Source organism: Sorex araneus, chromosome 3 (genome assembly GCF_027595985.1).
Source record: "Sorex araneus isolate mSorAra2 chromosome 3, mSorAra2.pri, whole genome shotgun sequence".
Lineage (NCBI taxonomy): Eukaryota > Metazoa > Chordata > Mammalia > Eulipotyphla > Soricidae > Sorex > Sorex araneus.
The window spans coordinates 152905717-152925460 of NC_073304.1; the positions used below are offsets into that span (position 1 = coordinate 152905717).

The 19744-nt window shown below is 55.1% G+C and overlaps 2 protein-coding genes across 3 annotated transcripts in view; both read right to left on the reverse strand.

Annotated features, from left to right (window-relative positions):
• Positions 1-273: 273 nt before the first annotated feature.
• Positions 274-7610, reverse strand: PLEKHO1 (pleckstrin homology domain containing O1). The gene is made up of 6 exons (XM_055132571.1): positions 7476-7610; positions 7214-7360; positions 3978-4118; positions 2607-2711; positions 2200-2301; positions 274-1091 (listed from the first exon to the last, which is right to left on the reverse strand). The coding sequence occupies exons 1-6, from the start codon at positions 7500-7502 to the stop codon at positions 387-389; spliced, it is 1227 nt and encodes a 408-aa protein (XP_054988546.1). The 5' UTR covers positions 7503-7610; the 3' UTR covers positions 274-386.
• Positions 7611-12831: 5221 nt separating this feature from the next.
• The window catches only part of VPS45 (vacuolar protein sorting 45 homolog), a 67593-nt gene continuing 60680 nt past the window's right edge, over positions 12832-19744 (reverse strand). Inside the window, exons 15-16 of one of the 2 annotated variants that reach the window (XR_008629306.1) lie at positions 13243-13415; positions 12832-13202 (exon numbers count right to left, since the gene is read on the reverse strand). Coding sequence is in view for 1 of the 2 variants with exons in the window: in XM_004618058.2 (XP_004618115.1) it covers positions 13328-13415 (88 nt within the window). In the remaining variant the exon portion in view is untranslated. Of the gene's footprint in view, positions 13416-19744 lie in introns of both variants that reach the window. The other variant, XM_004618058.2, reaches the window with a different exon arrangement.

A 19744-nucleotide genomic window follows, 5' to 3' on the forward strand; every position in this document is an offset into this window, starting at 1 on the left:
GGTTTACTCCTGGCTCTGCGCTTAGGGATCACTCCTGGCGGGGCACAGGGGACCATATGGGATGCCGGGGTCCAGGTCAGCTGTGTACCCTACCCACTGCACTATGGCTCCAGCCCTGGTGAAAGTTCCCAGACACAGCCTTGGGGGCGTCACCTCCCCAGCTGCGGGGCCTCTGGGGGTTCAGACAGACTGTGGGGTGGCCCAGAGAGGAGCAGGGGCTCAGGAAAGCAGCTGGTGCGAGGCTCGCACGTCAGCGAGAGTGGACGAGTTCACTCATGGTTTTGTTTCCTTTCATTTTTTTTTTGGACTGAGGTAAATAAAAAAGCTGCTTCTTTTTGGGACACTGGGAGGGAAAGTCTGTCCCCACCAAAGTCCGATGGTGACCATCACATCAGGCTCTTTCGGAACTGTGCGCGTGGGGTGGCCGGCGAGTGCTGGGGCTCGGGGGCCCGCAGATCCATCTGCCGGTACAAGTCCCGCAGCTCCCGCACCTCCTGCAGCACCCGCTTGGCCTGGCTCCAGTTCGACGATGCCTCCCCCAGCAGCCGCTCTGTCTCCTGCAGCAGCTGCTGCGGCTCCGAGCCCGGGGGCGAGCGCTGCGGGTCCTTGGCCTTTCGCTTCCTGTCCCCCAGTCCCTGCACCTCGGCCAGCAACTCCTGAGTCTTTTCCAGTTTCCTGGCCACCAGGTCCTGGATCCGGGACAGCTGGCCTGGCTGGGGTGTGCTGGGGGTCGGGGGGTCCTTGGCCTGCAGCTGGAGGGGCCGCCCCAGGCCAGGGTCCCTCTGGGCCAGGATCTCCTCCAGGGAGGCACAGCGGCCCTTCTCGGTGGGGGTCAACTTCTTGGGTGCCTGAGGGGTGTAGGGGGCCCCCTTGTCTGGTTTCTCCCAGGGCCGGGAGAAGCCCCGTGCACGGTCTGCGGACGGCTGGACACGGTCCGAGTCTGCCCTCCGCCGGCTGCCAGCCAGCTGCGCCACTGACTTGTCCAGGTCCACTCGGAAGCTGTCAGCACAGGAGGCTGATCCCTCGGGGGCAGGGTCCTCCTCCTGGATCAAGTCCAAGGTCAGCATCCCATCGGAGGTTGAGGTCGAAGCCTGGGGAGGGGAGGGAGGTCATCAGTGGCCTCGGGAGCGGCAGTGCCCCCAAGCTGTGCCCCCACAGCACCCCTGAGTGAGAAGCGTCCATCAGTGTTCGGGGCTTGTTCACTCTTTCTAGCCGTCCCTCCCTCATGATCTAAACGTCATTTTTGCTGTGTGTGATTGAAACTAATGTCCCTGCTTTTTCCTTAGAGTCTTATTTTTTTGGGGGGAGGGGCTACATCCAGGATGCTCAGAGCTTACTCCTGGCTCTGTGCTCAGGGGACACTCATGGCACTGCTTGGGGGTCAAGGGGTGCTGGGGGTTAGACCTGGGTCAGCTGCCTGCAAGGCAAACATCCTTCCCATTGTGCTATTGCTCTGGCCCCTTCTCGGCCTCACTTTATGACCCTGTTCTCTCTGGACTGTGGACCCTCGACCACAGCCCGCAGCTGTCCCTATCCATCCACTCGGAGCCTCCCCCGAGCTGAGACCTGTTCTCCTCTCTCCCGACACTGTCCACCCCGCGCATGTTGCTCACATGTCGCTCACATGTCCCTTCATGTCCCTTCAGTCCTTCCTCAGGAGGGGGAGGAGCAGGCCCGCAGGTGCACAGGGCCCCGGCTCCACCTGATGTGGCTCCTTCTAGCACTGGTGCCTGGGCCCTGGGGGCACGTGTGGGGCTCCTCTTGCGTAGGGGGCAGGGACCCTGCTGTGGGTGCAGGGCTCTACCTGTGTCTCTCTAGCCGCAGCGTGGGACCAGGACTCTCCAGCATGTGCCCACATGGATGTTTGAATTGGAGGGGTCAGTCAAGCTGACCGACAAGGGCTCCCTTGGCTTTGACCTTGGTTTCAAGGGAGCCCCCCATGAATGCCTCTCTGGGCGGTCTTGAGGTGGTCTTGTCAGCACTGGCTGCTGTGGAATTAGCAGGTCTTACTTATTTCAATTTTTGTCTTTTGGGCCACACCCAGTTGGTGTTCAGGGCTTACTCCTGGCTCTGTGCTCAAGAATTATTCTCGGTGGGGCTCAGGAGACCATCTGGGGTGCTGAGGATTGAGCCAGACTTAAGCGTGTGCAGCGTACTGCCCCACCCACTCTGCTGGGGTTTTATCCCTAAGGGTCTCACCACCGCCATCAGGTGTCCCCGCGTTGGAGGGCGGCGAGAGTGCTGGATCTTGGCTCTGTCTCTGGTGGGGTGGGCGAGGCAGCTCTCCTCCTCCACGGTGACCTGTGGACATGCGCTGTGAGTCGAGGTTCCTGAGGCCCTAGCCCAGCCCCCGGCTTCCGCCTGCGGCCCCGTGAACTGTAGCAGATAATCCCGAGGTGAGGGGTTCGCTGCGTGCAGGGGCCCTGAGGTGGGGTCAGGGCTCCTGAACGGGGACATGGGCCTGCAGAAAGGCCTTACGGGCTGGAGACGGGCCTTCCAAAGGGAGACAGGGCAGCAAGAACATGGAGCTGCCCGTCACCACCCCGCCCCGCAGGCTCAGGAGCTCTGTCCACCCAGCGCCCTGTCCCTGAAGCCAGACCCCTGACCTCATCCAAGATTCGGTTCTTGGCTCGGATGATGGCAGCGTTGAGGGCGCTGATCCAGAGCTCCTTCTCCTCTGGACTCACAGCCAGGAAGACCAGGTTGGGCGCCTGTGGGGGAGAGTCTTGTTTAGGCCGAGTTTAGGGTGGGCACCTCACCCTGACACAGGGAAATCAAAATTAGCATCTACTGCCTTGGACCCAGCTCCAGGAGGAAGATGCTCTGGGTGGCACCTCTGTGGCCAGCAGACTAGAGACCAGCATCAGCAAGTGGCCACAGCGCAGAGTCTGTTTTAGAAAGACCTGGAAAGGGGGAACTGGTATTAATACAGCGCTGGAGACAGTTGGAGGAGGGTCAACAAAGGACAGAGGAAAATAAAGACCTTTGAATGCTGGAAGAAGCTGACTGTGACATGGGGCTGGGCAACAGTACATGGGAGAGGACGCTTGCCTTGCATGCGGATGACTTGGGTTCGATCCCCCAAGAACTGCCAGGAGTAATTGCAGGAGCACAGAGCCAGGAGTAAGTCCTAAGCACCACTGGGTGTGGCCCAAAATTAGGAAGAGAGAAAGAAAGAAAGAAGGAAAGAAAGAAAGAAAGAAAGAAAGAAAGAAAGAAAGAAAGAGAGAAAGAAAGAGAGAAAGAGAGAGAAAAGAAAGAAATAGAGAGAAAAGAAAGAGAGAAAAGAAAGAGAGAGAGAGAAAAGAAAGAGAGAAAAGAAAGAGAGAGAAAAGAAAGAGAGAGGAAAGAAAGAAAGAAAGAAAGAAAGAAAGAAAGAAAGAAAGAAAGAAAGAAAGAAAGAAAGAAAGAAAGAAAGAAAGAAAGAAAGAACCCAGACTGTGACAGGAATGGCTGATGCCCTTCCTGGCTCCCTCAGACAAGAGCAATGAGATTCAGAACTCCCCTGGCTTGCAGAGCTGGGGGCACATGTGCAGAGAGGAAGGGGCGGTCCCTGTGGCTGGACAGATGAGGGCTGGCTGCAGAAAGGGAAGGAAGTGATCACGGTCATTTCAGTTTAAATAATAAATGTTGGGCTATGCCCGCCCAGGCATGGTCTTCTGAGCACAGAGCTGGGGAAGAGCCTGAGGAAGACCCTCAAACAATTTGATCAACAGGCAGGAAAGGGCAGCAGGAGGGCCATAGGGGTGTGAGAGGAGGTGTTATGGGAACTGCCTGCCTCACTGGGTCCCCAGGCTGCTGCAGTGACCCCCTTCATCATGTCCCTGGGTTGCCTGCAGTGGCCCACACCGTGCCCCCAGGCCGCCCGCAGTGACCCGCACCGTGCTCCCGGGCCGCCCGCAGTGACCCGCACCGTGCCCCCAGGCCGCCCGCAGTGACCCGCACCGTGCCCCCAGGCCGCCCGCAGTGACCCGCACCGTGTTCCCGGGCTGCCTGCAGTGCACCAGGGCGAACTTGCTGTGGCTCTTCTTGCTCCTGCTCCTGGACTTGCGCAGCTCCTCACACTTCTCGTAGTCACTCAGGTCGAACGCCTCTGGGATGCTCTTCTCATCTTTCACCTGAGGTGAGACGATGAGGTCACTTCCCACCCCTGGGTGGCAGGAGCCAGCTATCCCCTCAGGGCCTCTGAGTCCTCTCCTCAGCCTGCACTGTGCCCTGACCCTGTCCTGATGGCTGCAAGGGCCCCGTGACTCCAGCCGGCCTGGTGTCCCTGAACCCCACTCCGACACAGCAGACACCTGCCCTGGCCCCCAGGAGCACCCGTGTCCAGGCTGGAAGGCCCCGGGTAGGTCCACCCTGATTCAGAGACTGGTACGCAGCTCTGATGGGCTCCCAGGATGGTGTCTCCCCACAACCCCAGCCTGAGAGCTGTGTGCGACTCTGTCACTTCCCTGCGCAGTGTCCCCTCCCCACCTCAGTGTTGTCCCCTCCCGTCTCAATGTCCCCTCCCACCTCAGTGTCCCCTTCTGCCTCAGTGTCCCCTCCTGCCTCAGTGTTGTTCCCTCCCATCTCAATGTCCTCTCCTGCCTCGGTGTCCCCTCCCGCCTCAGTGATGTGCCCTCCTGTCACCGCTTAAGTGTACGACTGAACTCACCACCTGTTTCACTCCACCAGCCTTTTCTGGCACCACAGAGTGGACTCCGTGAACATTTTGTGCAAGGGCCATTTTGATGCCCGCCTTTCTGAGTTCTCCTCTGCCTCCTGGGGCTCCCACACCCCCTGTGGCTGTGGGGCTGTAGCTGAGGGGCTGCTGCAGCCCCCAGGGAACAAAAGGAGCCACAGCCACTGAGAGACAAACCTCTCATCTAAGTGACTGGGCCGAGGGCTGCCAGAGCCAGTGAAGGGGCGGCCCAGGAGGATGAAGAAGCCGGTGGGCCCTTAGTCCGCTCCATACATAGATGGATGGGAGGCTGCCGGGAGCTGCCCCAGAAGGCGGACCCCATTCCTCTCCCTGGACCCTATCCCATGAGCCCTGTCCTCTCTCCCCAGACCCTGTGCCCCATCACCCCTTCCTCTGGTCCCCATCTCACCTCCTCTTCCCAGGCTCTGTGTGGGAAAGGGGCTGTGACAGTGAGCACCTGAGGTGGGTGAGTGTCCCCTGGCCCGGGCCCGGTGTGGCTCACGGACTCAGGGCACCTTGGCTGTGAGTTGTGTCCTAGAAAGGTCAGGGGCAGAAGTGCTGAACAATACCCAGGAGCTGGGGCAGGGAGCCGCCCTTCCCCCCTGCTGTCTACGGACCCTATCAGCAGAGGCCAGAGAGCCTGGACAGGAAACTCTGGCAGGGGGTGTCTGCAGTGGAGGACACTGTCTCCAGAGTCCTGCTTCCAGGGAGGGGACGGGAGGGGGACACCTGATAACATGTCTGGGGACAGAAGTCAGCCCGTCATTGAGCAGGAGCGGGAGTGGGGCTAAGGCGAACGCAAGCCCGTCTAGGCCCGGAGTGCACAGACACCCAGCCCCAGCCCCTGTCGCTCTTTCCTCTCAGCCATCATCACCATCTTCAGGAGGAAAGGGACATGCCCCAGGCTGATGGGCAAAGGGACACTGGCCCCAGCAGCCTCAGGCTGAGCTGAGGCTCCACATCAGCCTCTGATCCCAAGGGTTGTGGGCTGGAAGAGCACCCTCCCGGCCCCTCCCCAGCACGCAGGCGGGACTATCCACAGACGGTTTCTGTCCTCATCCTTGGGCAGATCCTGCCTTGGGGGTGAAGCAAAAGTACTCTCAGGTGAGGGCCAGGACCTCCGCCACCGCAGGTAGGCGCGATGCATCCACTGCATCCAGGCCAACAGACAGTGCAAGGGTTAAAGCCTCACAAACTGAAGACCCTGGCTGAACCCCTACACTGGCGCCCTCAGGGCAACCAGGCCCAAATTACTCCCTCAGTAAAACAAGAAAGCTGGTCTTGACCCTAGTGGTCAAGTGAGTGAGCAGACCAATGTCCACTGCACCTGCCCCATGAGAAGCCGCATTGTCCATGATCATATGCTCCTAACTCAGGAGAGACATCCTCAGGCACGGGAGTGGTCACTGTGGCTGCCCCCTTCACTCCACAAATGTGGCACCGAGACACGGGGGCTCACACTGGGCCCAGACAGATACGGACAAGGAGCACCCTCCTTCCCTCCGTCCCCTGTCTCTCACACCAGCTTCCCCCTATTATGCACACAGGAGATGCACTTGGCCATTCCTTCATTTCCTTTGTTCAAACTGGAGAGCATTGTGGAGAGAGCCTTGGGAAGCATCTGGGGCCGGGGCCAGGCTGATGAAGGTGAAGGCGAAGAAACAGCCAAGCCAGCTCTGTCTGGCCTGGGCCACTCCTGCTACTAGGAAACAGCAAAGCCTTGAGACAGGACTGCGGACGTCTGGGGGTCCTGAGCAATACCTCGCGCTTCCCCAGTGATACTTGCCCTGACTCTGCCAGCTTCAACACCATAAAAGGTCTTTCTGACCTAACCCAAGTCCAGAGAGCTGTCTACTGCAGAAAGCAGCTTCCAAGTTGGGGGCCTACCAGGTGGCTGGATCAGGGAACAGACAGGACTGTTCCCTCCCCTATGGACACACTCAGGCCTTCTAAGTCAGGGGCCAAATTCAGTTTCTCAGTTATTTATCCGTGTCACTGAGAAGGAGGCAGATAAATGAGGGTCTGACCAGGCCCCCTCTGGACTCAGTGGACCTGTACAGGGCCCAGGGCCGCCTAGCCATTCCCGGGCCCAGCACCTCAACTCTCTCCTCTCGTTAATGGGGACCTGAGCGGGTGGAGGGAGGACGTGGGGTCGGGCCCTGTTTCTCCCTGGTCTCAGGATGCTGGCGGGACGCACGCGGACTGCTGCGTCCCTGCGGGAAGGACAAGGGGCGGCCAGGGGGTGCAGAGGGGGCAGGAGGTAAATCCGGGGACGATCCTTCCAGCAGAAGGGGTAAAGGAACAAACACCCCGACTTCGGGGCAGCAGGGGGCGATTCGGACTTTGGGAACGTCTGGGTGGGGGCGGGGGTCGTCGCAGTCAGGAGTGTCTGCCGAGGGATGGTGACGCTTGGCCGCTGCCGGTGCCCGGCCCGCGTGTCGCTGGGAGGAGTGACCGCGCGCGGGGCCGCGCCCGGCCCGGGGGGGGGCGAGTGTGCGGGAGCCCCTCTGGCCCCCGCCCGTCCGCGCCTACCTCCTTGTCGGACACGAAGAGCTGGTCGCTTTTCAGCACCACGTAGCGGTTCTTCCAGATCTCCCGGAAAATGCCTTTCCCGCAGAATTTCCGGACCCAGCCGACCTTCTCGGGGGGCGCCGACAGCGGGTTTCCATCCGGGGGCCCCTGCGCGGGGTGAGGGAGGCCGCGGTCAGGCGCCCGAGCGCGCCCCGCGCCCCGCCCGGCCCGGCCCGGCCCGGCCCGGCCCGCCGGCTCACGGCCCCGGCCCGCGGCGACTCACCCGCCGGCCCGGCTCGTTCTTCCTCATGGCGACGCGGGGGCTCGGCGCGGTCGGGCGGCGGCGGCGGCGCCCGCACCCCGCGCCCTCCGCGGCGGCCCCGGCCCGGCCCCGGCCCGTGACGTCGCGCCGGAATAAAGGGGCGAACCCGGCGCCGCGCGCCCCCCCCCCCGCCTTTGTTCCCGCCGCGCCGCCGCCGCCGCGAGGGGGAGCCGCGGGCGCGAGGGGGAGCCGGGGGGCGCGGGGGGAGCCGCGGGCGCGGGGGGAGACGCGGGGCACGGGGATGCCTCGGGCGCGGGGTCGCGGGGGGCGCGCGGGGGGAGCCGCCGGGGCCGGGGCGCGGGCGGCGGGACCCGCGGGCCCGGTACGGACGGGACCGGGTGGCGGGATCCGCGGGGCCCCACGCGGTCTGGCCCTGCCCGCCTGCGGGGCCGCAGACCCCGGCCCAGCTGGACGCACGGGGGAAAGTTTCCTGCCCGAGACGGTCCCGCGAGCCAGGGCGCGGTGGGATATACGCGCGACACCTCCCCGCGGCCGCAGCGCCCGGACCCTGGTGCCCGGACTGCCCGAGCGTGCGCTGGGTCCCCGCTGAGGCTTAGCCAGGTGACCCTGGGCGAGCCCGGGGTCTGCCCTGACCTCGGCGCCGGCGGGGGGTGGGACGCCTGTCCCCAGGCTGCCGGTGAGCCGACCCCGCGGCTCTGGGCGCGCCCCGGGGGAGGCTTTAACTTCGAGCCCAGGTGAGCACTCCTTGCTGCACCTGGCTGGCGGGGCGCCCCCTCCAGGGAGACCTCTGACCCCCGCCCGTCCTGTCTAGGGACGCCCTTGACGGGCGGAGTCCGCTGCCCTGGGCCCGATCCCCCCACCCCATCTATTTAATGGGAAGAAGGGAGTCAGGCTTGGGGGGCCAGTTTCATCACACTCATTGATCTTTGGGCACGAAGCTGACTTCTCTGGGCCTCGGTTTCTCCACATATTACATACTGGGGGGGGGACACGAAGCCACCCCACCTTGCAAGGATGAAGGAGGACGGGCTTTGAAAGCCTCTCTTCTGCAGGGCTGACACGCAGGGTGAGGAAGAACCTTGTTTCTGAAGATAGCTCAGAAGAGAGCATCACCCTTTAACTGGGTAAGACTCCGAGTAGCCTCGTCCCATCAACTGTAATGATTAACCCCTCCATTTTATTTTTATATATATTTTAAATTATTATTTTTCTTTTTGGGTCATACTGATTGATGCTCAGGGGTTACTCCTGGCTCTGCACTCAGAAATTACTCCAGGCTGTACTTGAGGGACCATATGGGATGCCAGGGATTGAACCCGGGTCAGCTGCATGCAAGGCAAATGCCCTCCCTGCTGTACTATCACCCCTCCATTTTAGTTTTTTGGTGGGGGCGGGCACACCTGTGCTCAGGGCTGACTCCTGGCTCTGTGCTCAGGGAATCCCGTAGTGTTTGGGACCCTACATGGTGCTGGGGTCAAACCTGGGTTGGCCACGTGCAAGGCCAGTGCCCTCCCTTGCTCCAGCCATACACATCTCTCTGTGCAGATTGGTCCTTTCAAATGCTCCTACAGATCCACAAGTTCTTTGAATCCCCAGCACTTTTTTAAAATATAGCATTAAGAATAAATATTACTGCCACTTGGGAAATTCAGAAACAGGACATGGCAGACCAACCTGCCTGCCAGTCTGTGCAGCAACTTATTGGTTAAATGAGTTAGAATCCAGATCTCCAGGTTTTCTGACCCAGCGTGCTGTCCAGGCTGCCCTCCGTCCCAAAAGGGTCAACCTTTCTGCACCAGCTCCTGTTTCTGGGAGGAGCAGGGATTCTCCTGGGGTGCTCGGGAGTGGCCCCCTGTTCTGGCTCAGGGGCAGGCCACTGGGCTGCAGGCCCAGAGATGCTCAGTGCTATCCCACCCACACACATGCAACCCGTTACACTGGCATTGAACTTGGGGCTTTGCACGTGAGCCAGTCTTTGGAGCTCTTGGGCCCCAGTGACAAATACCTGAGTCCTCCATTCACATGGTGCCGGGTCCTTCCAAACCCTCTACAGTGATGTCCAGACCCACACCAGGTGCCAGAGATAAGCCCCCTGGCACTGCTTCTTCCATGTGGTGCAACTCTCCTGCTGTGGGCCGGCCCCTCCAGCCAGTGTCCCCCTCACCAATGAACCTTTGTGCCTCCATATTAGGATCTATGTGGGGGCTGTTTCTTTTTCCCTTTTTCTTTCTTGGGCCACGCCCAAGTGCTCAGGGATCACTCCAGGTGAGGTTTGGGGAACCTTATGTGGTGTTGGGGAGCTAACTGGGGTTGGCATACAGCAGGTACCCTAACCCCAGAAAAGGGAAGTATTATTTTTTTGGTTTGGGGACACACTTGGCATTGCTCAGGTCTTACTCCTGAATCTGTGCTCAGGGATTACTCCTTACAGACTTTATGGGGTGCTGGGGTTGAACTGGGGTTGACTGCATGCAAGGTGAGCACCTTGCCTGCTAGACTATGGCTCTGGCCCCCAATTCTTAATTGAGGAATGTCTGACTGTGACACCTGACTCATGTTTACAGAGCTGGCTCCTCAGTGAGCTGGGTACACAGACACGCAGACACACACACACACATACACACAGAGACACTCAAACACACACAAAGACACACAATACCTGTGCCTCCCCCTCCCCCATCCGGTTCCTCTGTCTGGTGGAGATGGACACAAGCAGGACTCTGGATGTGTCACTGCCCTTGGTGCAGCTCTGAGCTGAACCAGAGCTCGATTCTCTCCTGGGTTATTAGGTAATTGACTCCACGGGAAGCAGGAAACTACCCAAGGCAGGCTCAAGATGCCCAGACAAGGTACTGCACAGGAACTGCTCTCCAGGGGCTGGAGAGACAGTACAGCAGGGAGGACGCTGGCCTTGCATGTGACCAACCTGGGTTTGATCCCCGGCACCCCATATGGTCCCTAGAGCCATTCCAGGAGTGATCTCTGAATGCAGAGCCAGGAATAAGTCATGATGACTGCTGGAGTGTTCAGAAACAAACAGAAACTGCTTCCCAAACAGTGTCTTCTTGACAAACGAGCACCTTCAGTCTTATAGAGTAAATGGGACATGGGGGTTTCACTAGGGCATTTGAGTCTACGGAAGATGGATCATTATGAGCCCGTGTGCTCTACATTTCAATGATTTTTTTTTTAAAATAAAAAAGGTTACTATTAATGGAATCAGCCAAGAAGCCAAAACACAGTGGAATCAGCTCAGAGCATTTAGTTTGGTTCTGCAGCACTGAGCCTCACAGTGCAAGGCAAACACTCCTCTTGGCCACTGAGCCATGAACTCCCAAGGCCCAGCTCTGATCATTGTACATGGAAATAGTGTCTGAGCAATGCTCAGAGCCTGAAGCCAGGCTCTAAGACGCCTTAATAACCATGCAGCCGCGAGCAGCAGAGTGCTGAGAAAGCTGCCGGAAAGGTCGCTCCACCCTAAAGAGCATCTTGCCAAGAAGTGGAGCATGGAGGGAGGAGGGCTGTTTGTTGAAAAGGTGAGGAAACTTGTGAAATGCTGCATTAAAAAAGTCGCCTCCTAAACTGCTAGCGATCTCAAAGGGGCTGGGTGTGGCTCCTTGGAGAGCACCTGCTTTGCGCGTGTTCCTGGGGTTGCATCCCTGGCACTGGGGGTCCTCCGGAGGTCGGCGCAGCCCCTCCCTCCACCTAGCACCACTGGTCCCATATAAAAGCAAACAAAAAAGTAATTTGGGAACGTGGGAGGAGGCAGCTCTGAGCGGGAGGCACACTCTGCTTACTGCAGTCCTGGGTGTGATCTCTGAGACCACGTGGTTGTCTGAACCCTGAGCCTGGACTAGCCCCGAGCACTGTCAGTGTGGTTGCAAAAAACTCCTCAAAATTCACAAAAGCAAAACAAAACAAAAAGATTTAGCTTTTGTCACCTGGATAATCCTTAGGAGCCTGAAGGCCTCAGAGCTGTGTGGCTGGAGGGGCCCGGCCGCGTTCCTTTCTTGGACTGCTAGTATGTGCAGGGAGAGGAACATAGGAATCGAATCATTCTGTGTTGTGATTTTGTAACATTTAATATCAGTAAACTTCTTCAAGTGTTTTACAATGCACCAATGTTTTTGGTTTGGGGCCCTACCCATCACAGTGATGATCACCGCCTACTCCTAGCTCTGTGCTCAGGGATCACTCCTGGTGGTGCTCTGGGGGTCACCTGGGATGCAGGATTGAAACTGTGGTGGCTGTGGGATAGGCAACCGCTCTCCCCACTGTACCATTGCTCCGGCTCCAATGCCCCAATGTGCTGAGTACCTTTATGCATTATCTTACTTCACTGAACCCTTACAGTCCTATGTTATTTTATGATTCTTGTTTCACTGAGCCATGAAGAAACTAAACAATATTCCTAAAGCCACGTAACTGTGAATCTGGGCTGATAACAGAGGACTTTTTATCACATAAAAGTGAGGTAAGGGGCTGGAGATGATAGTATAGAGGTTAAGGCCTTGCATGTAGCTAACCCTGGTTCAACTCCTGGCACTGCATAAGGTCATGAAGCACTACTGGGAGTGTCCCCCAAGCATCAGGGAGTGTAACCAGAATCCCCTGCATCCAAGGTAAGAGAGGTTAAAAAAGTATATGTAGGGGGGCCAAAGCTATAGTTCAGTGGGGTAGGGTATTTGCCTTACATATGGTCAACCAGGGATCAATCCCTGGCATCCCATATGGTCCCCTGACCATCATCAGGAGTAATTCCTGAGCACAGAGCCAGGAGTAACCCCTGAGCATCACTGGGTATGACCCAGAAAGCAAAAACTGAAAGATTAAAAAAAAAAAAAACAATAACCCTTAAGCTAAGTGATGCTGAGGGCCATGATGGCTGGTGCTGGGGATTGAACTCAGGGCCTTGGGCACGTGTCTGTGACCCCTGAGCACCCTTTCTCTAGGCCCCTGTGCCACCGGGAGTCACTATGTTTTTCTTTTGCTTTTTGGGTCACACCTGGCGATGCACAGGGGTTACTCCTGGCTCTGCACTCAGGAATTACTCCTGGTGGTGCTCAGGGAACCATATGGAATACTGGGAATCGAACCCGGATCAACCATGTGCAAGGCAAATGCCCTACCCGCTGTGCTATCGCTCCAGCCCCAGAGTCACTATGATTTGATAACACAATTTCTTGGCTTTAATGACATCATTACTTGCCACTGTTTTCAAGGAGAGAAACTGCCCCCCAGAACACATGGTTTACTTAGATAACATTAGCTGTCTCTGGAGAGAGGAAAGGATGCAGCTGAGGTTCTCCTCACGAACCCCCAGACACAGCCAGAATCCCTAAGAAAACAAAATTGCTTGCCTCTTTTCACAAAATGTTTATTGTCATACACGGTCCTCAGGGCCACAGAAAATGACAGTGGAGGGACAAGCAGCGTTTCGGTGGCTCTAAGAAAACACGATGATTTTTCAGAAATGAGATACACAGGAATGTGGTTACGGAACGTGGAAGAGATCAAGAGAAGAGCAACTGTTTGATCAGTCCACTGAGTGATTGCTCCCCAACTTCCTGATCTGCTGAGAACCTTTGTTTTTTTATTAAGGACCCCAGCAAGCTTCATCGGTAACTGGTGTGGCTTGTAACACGAGGTGCACCAGGCATGCATTCCCTTGGAGAGACGGACGGTGAGGCGAGTGGCCCGCGGGTCTAGATGTTGCCAGAGCTCTGCCTGGTCATTGTGTCCACGTGGCAGGCCAGGAGTCGGCTGCCTGGGGATGGGGCGCAGCAGGGCGGCTTTGCGGCACACCTGGAGAGTAGGAGAGCTCTGTGCCCTTCTCTTGCCTCTGCACACCTTCACCTGCGGCTGGCCGACCTTGGGGTCACGGGAGCGTTCTCCATGCTGCAGCTGTGCAGTCCGGAGGCTAGAACCTCCTCTAGGAAACTGACCAGGAGATTGGAGGTTACGGACAGGACAGAAGCAGCTCTGGAAAGAAAACATCTTGGGTCCGAGGGACAGGAGAGTGGGGAGGGTGCTTGTTACCATATGGGATGCTGAGGATAGAACTTGGCTTGCCTGCCTGCATGGGAGGTACTCTGGGCACCGGCCCAGAGCTCTCACTACTTCCTGTTGTTCTTTTTGTACCTGTGTTTGGTTAGGGGGCCACGAAGCTTACTAGGCTGACTCATGGCTCTGCTCTCGGGGCTCACTCCTTTGTGGGACCCAGGGGACCATAGAGTGTGCTAGGAGTTGAACTTTGAACTTGTTTTTTTTTTTTGCTTTTTGGCTCACACCCAGCTTTTGCACAGGGGTTACTCCAGGCTCATGCACTCAGGAATTACTTCTGGCGGTGCTCAGGGGACCATATGGGATGCTGGGAATAGAACCCGGGTAGGCCGCGTGCAAGGCAAACACCCTACCTGCTGTGCTATCACTCCAGCCCATGAACTTTGAACTTGATTGGCAGTGTGTAAAGCAGCATCCTGTTGCTATAATATTGCTGGTTTATTTTGCATTCATCTTTCAAGATCTGGGGACACTATTATTTAAAGTTGGAAGTTTCTAGTTTGGAACACAGTGATATTACATTAGCACCTCTTTTGGCTGTGGTGACGGGACTGTTCCCCGCACTGCTTTGGGGACAGGTGGTACCTCCATGCAAAGTTCAGGCTCCAGCACTTCCATGCTTCCTCTGCGTTCCTACCTCAGCATCTCTTTCCCATACTCCTGAGGGCCCAGAACTTGTATCATGACTAATTTCTTCCTCATCCAATCTACTCTCTTAAGTTGCAGTGAAGTTATTTTGATTTTGTTTCTGGGCCACCCCTGGAGGTGCTCAGGGCTGACTCCTGGCTCTGTGCTTGGGGACTAGAGGGCCCTGTGGGGTGCCAGGGATTGAAATGAGGTTGGCCGTGTGCAAGGCAAATGCTTTAACCTCTGCACTAGCTCTGTGGCCTAATTTTTTTTTTCTTTTTGGGTCACACCCAGCGATGCACAGGGGTAGTTACTTCTGGCTCTGCACTCAGGAATTACTCCTGGTGGTGCTCGGGGGGACCATATGGGATGCTGGGAATCGAACCTGGGTCGGCCGCATGAAAGACAAACACCCTACCAGTTGTGCCATCACTCCAGCCCCTAATTGAGTTTTGTAAAATACAAATTATATCCTATTGCAGTTTCCCACTTTCACTTAAAGGCCTTGTGCATGCCTACAGGTAATGTACAGGTTAAACTTCAAGGGCTGGGGGAGATGCTTGAAGGGCCAGAGTCCCTGCTTTGCATGCAGGACACCCTGCATGGTGGGGATAGTCCCCAGGCACTACCAGGTGTGGCCCCAAAGCCTGAAAAGAAAAAATCCAAAGGCCCTTTAGTATGTGCTCTAATAATAACTAATATTTGCATTTATTCTGGTCTGAGAACAGGTTTTTTTTTTTTTTATTCTTTTCGGGTCACACCTGGCAATGCACAGGGTTACTCCTGGCTCTGCATTCAGGAATTACTCCTAGAGGTGCTGGGGGATCATATGGGATGCTGGGAATCGAACCTGGGTAGGTCGAGTGCAAGGCAAACGCTCTATCCGCTGTGCTATCGCTCCAGTCCCCTGAGAACAGTTTAAGCCGTCATGTGCATATGTATGTAAATGTAAATTTATACAGGTACCGCATTTTAATGTGTGTGTGTGTGTGTGTGTGTGTGTGTGTATTGGGAAAGAGGTGCGGCATCCTCACTGGCAAGATGAAGACAGCACACTCCAGAGAGTCTGGCTTTCTGGCTGCCCCACTGGCATCCAGACCCAGGCTCCAGATGCCAGGCCCTGGGCCCTGGGCAGTTCCTGGGTGCGCCTGTGCCTGTCTGAGTGCAGAGCCTGCCCCTACTCTGAGGAGAAAATCCTTTTTTGTTTTTTTCAGCCACACCTGACAGTGCTCAGGGCTTACTCCTGGCTCCACACTCAGGAATCACTCCTGGTGGGTTTGGGGGACCATATGGAGTACAGAAGACTGAATCCTGGTTGGCTGTGTTCGAGAGAAGTGCCCTCCCGGCTGTCCCATGGCTTGGCCCAGGAATTCCTTTTTATCTTGAAAGGCTGAGGAAGCCGTCCATACCAAGCTCCTCTGGCCTGAGTTAACTCCCAAGACACCAGCACTATATTTTCCTTGTGGGCAATAGCTCCAGGAAGCAGGTGCTGTGGGAGCTGCTAGTGGCCCCAGAGTTGAGCTCCAGGGTGGGGCGAGACCCACTTGACTCGGCTGATGGGGCTCAGAACAGAGACTGAGGCCACTGCATAAGAGCACTGATGACAGGGCTGCTGATGGCATGGGTGATGGCATCTGCCTTGGACACACTCATTTGCTTTCAATCGGGCACTTCATGGGTCCCAGAGCACTGGGCTGGGAGTAATGCTTGAGCACTTCTGGGTGTGGCCTGCCCCTCACCCCATACTTATTAAAATGCCTACTGGGGCTGGAGCAATAGTACAGCAGATAGGGCACTTGTCTTGCTCAGTTGGGCTCGATCCCGGCACCACAGCACCACATATGATCCCTGCCAGAGTGATCCTTTGGTGCAGAGCCAGGGGTAAGTTCTGAGCACTGCCAGGTGTGGCCAAACTCTCCCCACCAAATACGAAGAACTAAAGCAAACATGCAGGCGGACAAAAGGCACATGAGAAAATCACTCATCAGGGAGATGCAAATCAAGACAGTAAGATGCATCTCACAACACAGACTGGAATTCATCAAAAAGAAGAACAACCACTTCTGGTGCGGAGATAGGGAGAAAGGGACTGTCATTCACTGGTGGGAATGCTGACTGGTCCAGCCTTTTTGGAAAACAATATGTACATTCCTCAAAAAACTAGGAATTGAGCTTCCATATGACTCAGCAATACCACTCCTGCGAATATACCCTGGGGGTGAGAAAACACAATGAAGAAAAGCTATGTGCACGGCTATGTTCATGCAGTGCTATTCACAGTAGTCAGAATCTGGAAAACAATCCTAGTGTCTGAGAACAGATGTCTGGATAAAGAAACTATGGTACATCTACACAGGAGAATTCTACTCGGCTGTTTGGAAAGATGAAGTCATGCAATCTGCTAGATGGATGGATCTGGAGAGTCTCGTTTTGAGTTAGAGGGACCGGTGCAGAAGAGATCACATTATAGAAATGTGACAGGGAGTAACAAATACCCAATGAAGAACAAGAAAACCGATCTCCAGTAGGAAGCAGGTCACTGGCTGGGTGGGGCAGGGTTGGGGGATACAGGACAGGGAGGGGACTAATACAACAATGGTGGATGGAAGTGGTCACTCAGGAGAGGGTGCTGAAAAGTGATGTTAAGCATGAAACCCTACCAGTAACATTACTGTAAGCGACAGTGCCAAAAATTTACCTATAAAGAGTCTACCAAAGAGGCAGGATGAGAGGAAGGAGGGAAACGGGACACTGATAGAGGGCAGTGGACAGAGGCATGGATCTGGTGCTGGAATATTGTATGCCTGAAACCCAATCACAAATAACTTTGTAATTCACGGTGACTTGTTGGATAACATTGGTCAGTTCTTTCTCCTCCAAGGAGAAAGGTTAGGTTTAGTGAGTAAAAGCTAGGAGTTTAGGTTTATGAGTAATACCAATCACAAAGCTTCCAAAGTACTATTTCCTCAGTATTTAACTTCTCCTTTATGCTCTGCTTCTCCTTTCTGTTAATCACTTTATTTCCCCTAATCAGACCCTGTGACTTGTAAGATTTCCAGAGGATTCTGGATTTTGTATTTGTAAATGAAATATTACTTTTCTCTTTCCCTTATGTCCTTTGCAGTTTATTTAATTTTTTTATTTTATTTTTTATTATTATTATTTTTTTTGCAGTTTAGAGCAACATCCTTTATGCACAGGAAGACAGTTGATGCTATGCTCTTGTTACTTGAGAGTTAATCGACTCTAAATAATATTTACTCCTGAACATCTGTCATTTACTCGACGCAAGCCTCAGGTGCCCTTAGTTCATAACACCCCAAAAGGAGGGTCCCTGGTAAGGGACTTAGATGGACCCAGGCCAAGCCGCAAGCTACCCTGGCATCAAAAAGGGGCAGGCAAGTGCCATAAAAAGAGCACGGTCACGGACAAACTCTGTCATGACCCAAAAAGGAGTAACTGGACAAGGACCCTCCTGGGGTTAGGAAAGAGTAATCTGGTCTGAGGACCATATAGTCTGGGATATACAGTGAGATGTCCCAGGAAGAGCCACCCTTTAAGCTTGGTAAATCTTACTGTGTCCATACAAAATGACTAGAAATGCTTTTTTTTTTTTTCTTTTTGGGTCACACACGGCAATGCTCAGGAGTTACTCCTAGCTCTGCACTCAGGAATTACTCCTGGTGGTATTTGGGGGACCATATGGGATGCCGGGGACCAAAACTGGGTTGGCCGCATGCAGGGCAAATGCCCTCCCCACTGTACTATTGCTCTGGCCCCGACTAGAAATATTATTAAGAAGTAAATTTAAGATGACTGTTTAAATGAATACTGGCTAAGGAAAGGGGAAAGTAATACACCTGAGATGGGATTCCCGCCCTTGAGTGGATCTCCTACCAGGATGAGGAATTGTCCTAGAAGAGCTTCCCTGGAAGGAAGCTGTGCTACCTCACCTATGTGTAATTGCTACCCCCAACCTTTCATGTTCTGCTCTTAACTAATGCTAGGAGAGGGGGCTGGGGGGCAGAGTAAGACTGCAATGGGGCAGAGATGAAACTGGATGAGTAGAGTGAAACTGGATAGGGTGTGAGACTGGGATGAGAGCAGTGTGGGTCTGGAATGGGGACAGAGACTGGAATAAACAGTGACTGATCACCAACCAGCCTGGTGGCCCTGTTCCCTCCTTCACGTGTCTGTTGGCAGCAAAGGCAGGCCGGGATGGGGAGGTGGCTCTGGACTACTGAGTGCACACAGCACACGCCACGTTTTTTGAACACACACTGACTAAAAAAATAAGACCAAACAACCAAAGTAGAGTTCTGGGGAGTGCGGGGGATACCCCAGAAGCTGGTTCCTGCCAGGCCCAGGACTGTGTGTCCAGGGCAGGAGAGACTCTGAAACTGCTTCAGTTTCCTCTGGGAATCAACACGGTTCCCAATTCTTTACTTCGAGGCAGGAACTCTGTATCTGCCAAAGCTAATTTTGCTTCCAAGGCCCACTGTGACCTCAGAAGTCTCTATTTGGGGCTGTGATGAGTCACTGCAGGATGCTTTTAAAGTCATGGAGGATGAACAGATTGGTTTGTGTGCCCCAAATTTAGATTATATCTAATAACAACAACAAGAATGACTTTTCTGGCTTTGTTTTAAGCCAGTCCCACTGAAAAAGCACTAGGGTTGGGGGGAGAGGTCCAAGGGCTGGCTGGCATGGCTACCCCAGCAGAAAGCTCAGAGCAGACCCAAATGCTGCCCCAGATACGGACCCGAGACAACAGGGGAATAAACTGGAAAAAACCCATTACTATGATCCTACTCAATTCAGCAGAATACAACTTTAAGGCTTCCAATAAGAAGCAGGCACCATGGGCCGAGCGACAGCACAGCAGGAAAGGCGCTTGCTTGCCTTACATGTGGCCCAACCTCAGTTCAATCCCCTGCATCCCTCAGGATCCCCTAGTCCACCAGGAGAGATCCCTGATGCAGCACCAGGAGTCAGCCCTGAGCACCCAAAAGCAACAACAAAGGCCTGATTGGAAGGGCTGGAGAGAAAGAACGGAGGCTACGGTACTGGCCTTGTATTCAGCTGCCTGGGTTCCACCCTGACACCGCACACGGTCCCTGGAGCACCACCAAGGGTCACTTCTGAGCACAGAGTCAGGAGCAGGCTCTGAGCCCCACCAATGATGGTGCACCCTCCCCCGAGTCCCCAAAACCCTGATTTTAAAAGGCCAACTTCCAAAAGTCTCGTAGCAAGGTTCTTCAAAGTATCTGGGAAGAGACAGATAGCCAGAGAGATAGTATTGCGGGAGGGCTCTTGCCTTGCACGCAGCTGACCCAGGTTTGATCCCCGGCATCCCACGTGATTCCCAAGCATTGCCAGGTGTAATTCCTGAGTGCAGAGTCAGGAGTTAGGCCAGAGCATCGTTGGGTACAGCCCCAAAATAAAAATAAAACAACTATTAAGAAAAAAATCTTTGATAAGGTACTGGAGATTAACACTCAAATCATTTAAATTTTTGCACTATTAAAGTGATTCTGTTGAACAATTATTATTATTATTATTTTTGCTTTTTGGGTCAC